This window comes from Vigna umbellata, chromosome 10 (assembly GCF_029865625.1).
Source record: "Vigna umbellata cultivar VRB3 chromosome 10, Vumbellata_1.0, whole genome shotgun sequence".
NCBI lineage: Eukaryota > Viridiplantae > Streptophyta > Magnoliopsida > Fabales > Fabaceae > Vigna > Vigna umbellata.
Window position 1 is genome coordinate 17,653,705 of NC_142174.1, and position 10,038 is coordinate 17,663,742.

The 10,038-nt window shown below is 29.9% G+C and overlaps 1 protein-coding gene across 1 annotated transcript; it reads right to left on the reverse strand.

Annotated features, from left to right (window-relative positions):
* Positions 1-1,925: 1,925 nt before the first annotated feature.
* CMT1 (chromomethylase 1) lies at positions 1,926-8,154 on the reverse strand. The gene is made up of 21 exons (XM_047310216.2): positions 7,897-8,154; positions 7,767-7,804; positions 7,571-7,673; positions 7,376-7,483; positions 7,153-7,272; positions 6,763-6,862; positions 6,433-6,647; positions 6,270-6,335; positions 5,919-6,182; positions 5,042-5,100; positions 4,890-4,956; positions 4,477-4,806; positions 4,298-4,366; positions 4,100-4,186; positions 3,904-3,991; positions 3,533-3,654; positions 3,350-3,451; positions 3,200-3,243; positions 3,042-3,111; positions 2,752-2,855; positions 1,926-2,477 (listed from the first exon to the last, which is right to left on the reverse strand). Exons 1-21 carry the CDS (start codon positions 8,071-8,073, stop codon positions 2,297-2,299), a joined length of 2,514 nt encoding a protein of 837 aa, XP_047166172.1. The 5' UTR covers positions 8,074-8,154; the 3' UTR covers positions 1,926-2,296.
* Positions 8,155-10,038: the final 1,884 nt, after the last annotated feature.

The window sequence follows — 10,038 nt, forward strand, 5'->3', positions numbered from 1 at the left end:
TTCGTTGAGCCAATTCTCAATATTAAACACCTCTATGATCATAAAATTCTTGGTTCTTGGCTCAACCAATGTTAGATTACCCAATTCAAGCCTCACAAAGACAAATCCAACAAAATCAGTTAACATCACAATTCAACACACAAAACAAGTTTCATAGTTTATCATTCCTCATATGTTCTAAATCATCATCATAGATTCATAGAAACCGGATTACAATACAAACTCAACCAAACAGAAATTCGAACTTAAATTCAACATTAATCACCAAATAAGCATATCAAAACCATAAAAGTTGAGCTTCTTTCATCTTTAAAAGACAGCTCAACCAGCACTAAAAATACAAAAAATCATATAACTCTACAAGATGTTCTATCTACTCTTAGAAACATCATAAGAATGATCAAGACATATAATTATGATTACTAATCAGCATATATTTGTATTACACGTACATGTAAAGACAAAACAGATTTGATTGAGAAAAAAAAAGTAGAAAATTATAATCCAAAATGAAGAACTTGTTGCGAATATTACTTTAGCAATCTCAGATCTTCACATAAATGTCACATTAAGGGAGAGGAAGGACTCCTAGAAGAAGTCAGAAATGCTTAGAAAAATATTTTATTGAGACATTATGTCTTTTAAAATAATAAAACTAGTTTATAACAAAATTATTTATACTAAGCATTTTATTATTAAAATAATTGAGTCTCAATATTTTTAAACTACTATTAATTTTAAAATATTATTTTCTAAGTCTTTATAAAGATTTATGTTTTTGTATGTATAATATTAATTTATTTTTTAAATTAAATTTATTATCATTACTATTTATATTTTCTATCATATAAGTTTCTTCTTCTCTTAAACATTACTATTTTAGATCTTACATTATAATATCTTACTCTACTTGGTAATAAATCACTATTATTTTATATTTTAGAAGTATTAAATACTTTTATTTGTATTATTTTAATTTACTTACATTTGAAAACTAAAAGAACATATATAGTATTATAAATTTTAATTAACATTTTATTAGTATTTTAAATATGTCTATGACATTTAAAAACTAATTATAGTACCATTTGATAATATAAAATTTATTTAATTTTTTATTATTGCTTAAAATATGTTTATGGCATTTAAATATTATAATAATATCATTTTATATTAAATTTTAATTAACATTTTTTATTACCTTAAATATGTTTATTTCATTTAATTATTAATAATAATTTCATTTCACTATTATTTAAAGATAATTACGTTTACAGTAATTTGAATTTTTAGGTAGTTTGAATTGTTATTAATCTTAATTTAACAAATTGGACATTTAATTTTTCAAATATTATATAATAAAGGCAATGAAATTTATTTTAATTATTTTTAAAAATTTTACTTCAACTTAAAAGCAACATAATATTCAAGTTATTTTTGAAATAAGTATTTTATAAAGCTGTTCTAAAAATTTTTTGCTATAATTTACTTATTGATTATATTTTCTTTTTATTTTATAATCTTCAGGCTGTTATATCATTATCGTGGTACTAATTACTTTACCTTTTTAAAACTATATTAATTTACTACTATATTCGTCACATTTTACTATATTCTTTAAATTATTATAACCATTAATAAATCTGATTTATCTAGATGGGTTAAAAATTTATTATTTAATTGCGATACTTATTAGTTATATCTTATAATATTAAATATTTTATTCATACAAAATGTACACACTTAATATACTGTAACTATGTAACTAGATGTGAATAGGAGCTACAGTGCAAAAGTACACCACATTTAATAAAGTATACAGCAGATTAAATGATCCAGTTTCATTAGTTCAAAAACATAGTGTGGTGGTAAAATCTTCTGGTGACATTTTTTCCTTTTTTCTACCATCTTTAAACAACACCAAATAATAATAATAATATATTAAATTAAGATATTTAATAAAAATATAAATTAAAGTATTAAATAAAAGAGTAATAAAAGCCGTTGGGATGCGACTCAGCTCTCTATTGCTATAGTAAATATAGCAAATGTTATATGAATATAGATAGACACAAATGAAAGTACAACATACAAATGATACAAATTTTGGGTGTTTTTCCGGTGTAGGCTGAGCCTTACGTCGGGAAGAAACAATCTCAATTTGATTGGGCATCATTCTCAGTCTCCGTTGTTGGCTGAGTCTTACGTTGGGGAAGAAACAATCTCTCAACTTGATTAGTCATCATTCTCAGTCTCCGTTGTTGGCTGAGTCTTACGTTGGGGAAGAAACAATCTCTCAACTTGATTGGTCATCATTCTCAGTCTCCGCATAAGTTGCACCGGCAAGACAACTTGGATACTTAAAGGGAAGGGTTATTAAGGGCTTATCATCAGACAAGCCCTGACAAGCCAAACCGAACGTATATCCCATTGCAAGAGCTACAGGAACAGCAACAGCATTTCCAACTTGCATGTACCTGTAAGCAATTTAGTTATAACTTATGAGCCATTATACTGTTCTATTTGTTGGATCAATCGGGAAGAAAGTTTACTTGAAAAATACAAACATCAAATGAGATTTAAACCAAATTATATAAAAGATTAATATCACTTTTTATTCAAAATTTTAAAGTAACAGATTAATGACTTATTACTTTCTCCTTTTCATTCAATATTGAACTTGGACTCATATTTAGATTCTCAACAATATCAAGTATATATCAAATGGATTTTGAAGCCTACTAAACGTACCTCTCTTTTGTAGGCCCACAAAGTTTATAACAATCAGGAAATCCTTGTAGTCTTGCGTTCTCTCTGATTGTTAGTACTCGGTTTTGGTTAGGATGTAGAATGACCTGACAATAAATTAACATTCGAATTCGGATAATGCATACAAAAACTACTACTCAACCATTCTAAATGGCTAAAATGGAATCATGATTTTGATTATCACTTCACATGCAATATTATCAATCAAAAGAATTTATGTTGCTTTTGTTTACGAAATCAAACCAAATAATATCGAAAGTGAAAATAATAACCTGGTTGTGAGGCTCAGCCCTTGTAACGACTGTTGGCACAATCTCGTCCCACCACAAACGGCCAAAGGGTCTGTGTTTTGACCAACAAGTTACATAAAAAATTCTGATACAAACTGTATTAAAAACATAACAGAATTAAGTGATTTGTATGTGCTTACTTAGAAGAGGTCCCACGGACAAATGACATTGCATAATCAGGAACCTACGCATGAACATAAATATATTTAAATTAGAAATACATAATGGTATTCAACAAAGGATCAGTCTCAAAATACTGTCCGTAAGCAAAGGTGATAGCAGTCAAGTACCAAAGGCTTCCCAGAGTCTAGCATCACTCTCTCAATCAAAGGATCCCATTCAACTTTGTTGTCCTTCACAACTACTCCAGGTAGATCTCTAAAGTTTGCACCCTATTAAAGTTACCAAAGTTCATCAAAATTAGAATAAACCAAACTAATATTCTAGAACGACATAAGGTCAAGTTATAGAACCTTCTTTTGTGGAATCCGGCAAACTCTATCATAATCATCTTGATTCAGTTGCAGAGGACGATGATCATACAATATTCTACGTGCAGTGCTTTGAGTACTACTCTTATTTCCACCCACCATCTCTTCAAAACAAAAAAATTATACAATGTTGGTATTCATATTGTACAGTGGGATTATGCACATGAAAGCGATGTGACATATTACCACACTAAATTACAGTCAATCAGTAAACCATCACAAATACAAAGCAAAAAATATTTAACTGTCTTAAAGAAGATAATAGATATTTAGTTTCTCATGCAGATAAAGATCACTTAAAGCAAAGTACATAAAACATTAGCATGCTTTAAAATGCAAATATAGAAACGAACCGCTTTTCTTCAATCTGATATACTTTTGAAACTCAGTACGAGCGGCTGTTCCATAATTCCTTTCATCCTGCTTCTCATCGTTTGTAACCTGGTTGAGTTGAAAATTAAAAAGAAAAATGTCATTAAGAATAAAAACTCACATCAATCGAACCAACTAACTAATGTACTTAAGATAAAAATAAGCATACAAACATACAGGTGGGAGATCTGATAGTGCATCCTCAAGTAAAAGGGCGTCACCCAGCTTACAGGTGTCCTTATTATCATAAGCTACAGTAATTTCCTGCATTGTGACAACAACTATTAACCCTTCCACTTTAAACTTAGATTAAAATCAAAGAGAACACTGTTCAAGGAAGATGGAGAAAAGATATATTAATTTATTGGTCCTTACTTCAAACTCAGTGGGTACGAATCCTCTTGACACGACCTCATGAGTTGGTAACGGATATGGAGGCAATTTCTACCCAACGAAAGAGGAAAAAAGTGCAATCAAATCAGTTAACTTCCATTTACAACATTAAAGTTATGACATGAAAAACAAAAATGGTTCATAAGCAATAATAATTTTACCTCGGTAGGACGAGCACCCCAAAGGAAGACGCGCATACGAAATTGTGGAACGCCATAAGAACCTGCTGCCATCATGCCCATTCTTGCTTGATAATTCATAGCTACAAGTCGGCCAATGGCATATCGGCCCAGATAACCACCAGAAAACTTCAAAATGTCAACGACATTCTCCATAAGGACATATTTTGGCTTCAGAAAATCAATAATATCCATGTAAACAATCAACTGCTTGTTTTTTATATCCTCTAATGGAGCTGCTGCGTTCCTGAAGCGGTTAAAACCGCTTACGCCTTGACACGGCGGTCCCCCGCAAATAAAATGAGCATCACCCTGCCAAAAGGTTGATACAAAACCGATTGAAAAATCGTCGAAAGTGAACCAGTAGCCTCTAGGCCAAAAATGGAAAAACTTACAGGAAGAGGCAATAACTTCTTCTTGTACCCTTTTGTCACAAAATCCTTCAAAGCATCCTTGCAATCGCTGGCAGAAACGATATCATAGTCATGATTTTGCAGAGCTTTATCGAAAAGTGTTATGTAAAAAACCTAGCAGACAAGGGATTTACCTCAATCCATCCATTGGCTCCCATGTGTCGTAACTCGAATCATAACCCAGCCAACGCACCTGAGTGATTTAACAGATGTCAGAACGATAGATCATTAACAGAGACTTCTTCATTGCACAGGAAAAAAGATTAAAAAAACGATAAACTAGCACTTAGTATTCCATTAAAATCAAATCCATACTGTCAAACCTAAAGTCACCTTCCTTAACAACCAATTGTTAGTTCACTTCTAAGGTGTTGTTGCTACATCGGCCCATAAGATGAGAACCCCAGTTTAATTATCAAAAGTCAGGTAATTCATTAAGTTAATTAGTACAATACTTATGGTAAATTCAATTAACTATAATTAGTTGAATGTGATTTTAAAAATGAGTATAAGCTATTGAAAGATTTTAACATTAATATCAAACTGTACTAAATTTCCATCATAGCAGTTCGTCATATCCATGTTCTAGATTAGTATTAATTTCTGTCTATATATATTTCAATATCAAGTATAGTAATCATAATCAGATTTATGAAACACAAGCTCACCAGTTTAAGAACTGGTATATGCATTAATACAGACATAGGTCTCCATGCATGCCTTGATGAAATTAAAAACTCTAGTCACCAAATAATTACCCTTCAACGTATGGAAAAACCAAAGCCATAAACTCCAGGATGATTGTGTTGGATTCTGTACGCGTGTGTTACAACATAAATTTATACCCACTTTCATATGCATTTCCCAAAAACTAGACACCAATTAAATTTTAAAGAATAACAGGACGAGCAAAGAACTCCGGCGTGAGCAAGTCAATCCTAATAACACTAACAACATTCAATTAAATATGTAAACTAATTAACGTATTGTGCAAGCTTGAAGGCAACATACTTTAAAATATAGTCCTGGTTTCTTGACGTTGTTCGGATCGCCATGACAAATAGCGAGCAACTTTTCAACCTCAAAATCCTCAGAGTCGGAATGATCTTCTTCTGACTCTTCTTTTTTTACATCCATAGTTTCCTCGTCGATTTCATCTTCCTCCATATCTGAACCAGACTCCGAACGTTCTGATCCTAGCAAACCAAATTCTTCACAAAGTTTGGCCCAGGCTTTTATTAGCTCCAAAAAGTTTTCAGCAGGTTCATTTCTAACCTGAACGATGATTTTTGAAAGTAATATCAGAACAAGACGGAACATATAATAAAAATTGTCAATTAAAGCATGTTAACAAAAACCTACCTGGGTTTCCGGATGGTTCTGCTTCAGACTTTTACATGCATAGGAATTAATGTCTACAGCCCACCTCTATAAAGTGAAATATAAAATCATTATAAATTGCTCCCAAAAAAACAGCCAAATAAACCAAATTTTTCAAAAAAAAAAAGAAAACAGCTCTACATACAGTGACAAGCTTTACTTCAGCCAAAGTTGCACCCAAACAAAGCCCCGTGGACATTGCCCCACACCCCGAATAAAGGTCAAGCAAAGTCCACTCCGACGAATTGGAACTGTTCTTTTTAATAGTCTTTCCACTAGTTTGGTTATCATTAGAGCAGTCACTAGATCCACATTCACTAGAAACTGTGGATGATGCATCACTCTCGCTTTTATCTGTTTCTGGATTATCAGATGAAAACACATCAAAAGGCAAAAACCAGCAATGTATAGAGCAAAAACAACGGAGACAATGAGCAGTGTGTTAATTTTATACAAAACATCGTAACATTCTTACCATCGACAAGATTCGAGAAAGTTAGGTATGGCAAAGTGTAGTTCATGTCGTAATAATAATCACAAGGGGGAATCTTCCTTTTCTCCGTAGTCAAACCTACCTGTAGTATGCAAACTTCAAATTCTAACCCAACTATAAAGATATAGCACATATCTTGTACAATCAACTATTTATTCAGTAAATTCTTATCAGATAATACCACATTCATAGACTTTATAATGTTTGTTGATATAAGATTAAAGGACCTCGTCTTGAACGGAGCCTTCAAAATATGGATTTAAATAACCTAGAAAGTATATAAAAGATTATATAATAATTTTGAAACACCTACAAGAAATTCACAAAAATGACAGATATTTGCACAAAATAATACAACAGCAAAGCACTTACATTTGGAGTTAATTTAACAATTCTGACTTTTGAAACAATGCAGTCAAGCGGATTTTCATCTTTTACATCAGACAAAAACAATCGTTTCTTGTCCACAAGATCACCATGACCTTTTATAACCTGCAATCATTCAAAACTTCAAAATGAGTTAAACCAGTTAACAGATATGAAATAATTAGAACCAAACAAAAAGGAATCAGTGAAAAAAAAAAGCTAATCTCACTGTGTCCTCGGCTCTATAAAACCATCGAGCCATAAAATAAGGCTCATCATCATCGGTTTCAAACATCTCAACAATCCGTGCAATATAATCAGGTTTACCATCCTCAGCCTGAAACAATTCAACAACGTCATTTTTTCAACATGCTCTGCTTCACCAACCACAACAGAAAGAGAATTTCAGAAAAAAAAACTATACCTTGACATAAGCATCATCATCTAGGTTAAACACAGTCCCATCTATTTCAGCCTGACGATAATGGCATTTGGCCAACATAACCTCATTGTTTTCATTGGTAACCCTACACATGCAAAGGCAACTATATGCGTCAGAACTGAAGCTCTATAAAAAACCAAATAGAAAAAAACAAAAAACAAAATGAAATAATACTAACTCTTTTGAGTTGTTACGGGCTGAATTCTTCTTTTTTCCCTGATTATTTATATACAAAAAAGTTGAGCCAAGAGAATAAACAGAATTAATTATAATGAAGAATTACGAAAAGAAGAGATTAAGAATAAGACCTGGGAAGGATAACGGTGGGGCCACTTGGCGCAGGCCTCCGTGACTGGAATTGGTTTCCCGATGAAGCAAACCGCCGGCTTATGGGAAGAGTCCTTTGCCTTCTTGCGTTGGGAAGGAAGCAGCGAGACGGCGTCGTTTTCTGCTACAGGTGGGGTTGATGCTCGGCGTTTAGGCATGGTGGCGCTTGGAATATCGGGAAAGAGAAAGAAGATTAAAGATACACCGAGATAGGATGAAAATTTGCCAATAAAAAGGTGAGAGAACAATGCGGTAACCAAGAGTTTTAAAAGACTGCAATGGCGGGAAAGTTTTGTTTTGAAGAGTAATTTCCCCCTTGAAAATCTAATAAAATGAAACAAAAACAATTCACCAAGATAAAATATTTGGGTTGCATTTATTTGGATTTATTAGTTTGTATTATTGTATGCCAGTTACAATGAATAAGTATTATTTTTTTGTTGGGTTAGGAAAAATATTAATTATTTAATTAATGAAAATTATTTCATTTATGTTTTTTCTTATTTTACTTTAATCAAGGAAATGAAATAATAAAAGTTTAATTAATTAAGTTTTAAAATTTTCATAAATTTAAATTTTTTTATTAAGTATCTAATAAATTTTTTGTTTAGTGATATTAAAAATGAATACTTATAAAAATTGTCAGAAAATTTGAATTGATTTGCAATTTAGTCACATTTATGATTGTCATATCATCAAATTCAGTGTCAAAATTTCTAAAATTTTTAAAGTCATAATTTTTATCAATATTAGTTTTTCCTCTTGTATTTTACAAAACATTATAATATTTTGAGATGGATAGTATTTATTTGTTTTATATATCAAAATAGTTTATAACAATTATTATGATTGTGGATATACTTTTTGACAACAATTAATAAATACTTACTTAACTATGTTACTATTAAATTAAAATAAATGTGACTTAAAATTTACATTAAATATAATATTGTTTAATTGATTACAAAATTTATGTTTATGTGATATTAAGATAACGGAACAAGATGATAAGATCATAATTACATCAATTAATTAAAAAATAAATAAATAAAATAAACTGAATTGACTTATATAAAAAATTTAAATATTTAATACTAAAATAAATTAATAAAATCTTAATAAGGAATACACAAATTAAAAAAAACACTTAATTGCATCTAAATAAACATATAAAGAGATATTTTCTTTGAACAGAAATGAACTACATTTATTTGGTTTTATTAGTTTGTATTTATGTATCATGTGAAAGGGAAAAGTTTTTTTTTTCTTTTTAATATAGAAAAAAATATCTATTTTTATAATGAAATTGCTCTCATTTATGTTTTTTTTAAAACAATAGTTGGAAGGAAAGAAAATCAATAAAAAAAACTAACAGAATATTAGTATTAGTTGATTGAAGTGATTACATGACAAAATATAATAAAAGGTGTAATACTTTATTTTTTTAGGCACAGATATTATAATATTGATATGATAAAAAAATTGTTTAAATATATATTTATATATATATATATATATATATATATATATATAATAAAGTTATATTTATAAATAATAACTATTCAAATAAAATGTACATAAAACAATTAAATATTACTTAAAATTTTTGTACAAAATAATTATTATAAATTAAAAGAAAAACTATTTTTGTGTCATCATGTTCTAAAAAAACACATCAACACGTAATTCTTATATGTTTACACGATAAAGTGATTGTCGTAAAAGAGACAACTAAACACAAAAGAGACAGCAGAGTAAGTTAGTGTACAAAAATGTTATTTTAAAACAATTAAATCATATCAAGTATGAGCTAAACATGAATTATACTTAATTACAATAAATCATATAGATATACACAAACAGATGACATTATACTTAATTATCCAAATGCATATATTTGACACTGGACTTTATTGTAGGCGTACAATTCTAGTAGTATTTATGTTCTATAGAGTCATAAACAAAAGGATTATCGTCATACTATTTACAAGATTAGTTTCATTCGTGCCTCAGACATAATCGTCGAGTGGTTAAGACCTCTTGCGATACTCACCACATAACTCATTATCCTTTATTTGAGCATGAATAGTTATTAGAGTTCAAACTCCTCTTTACTGGTCCCA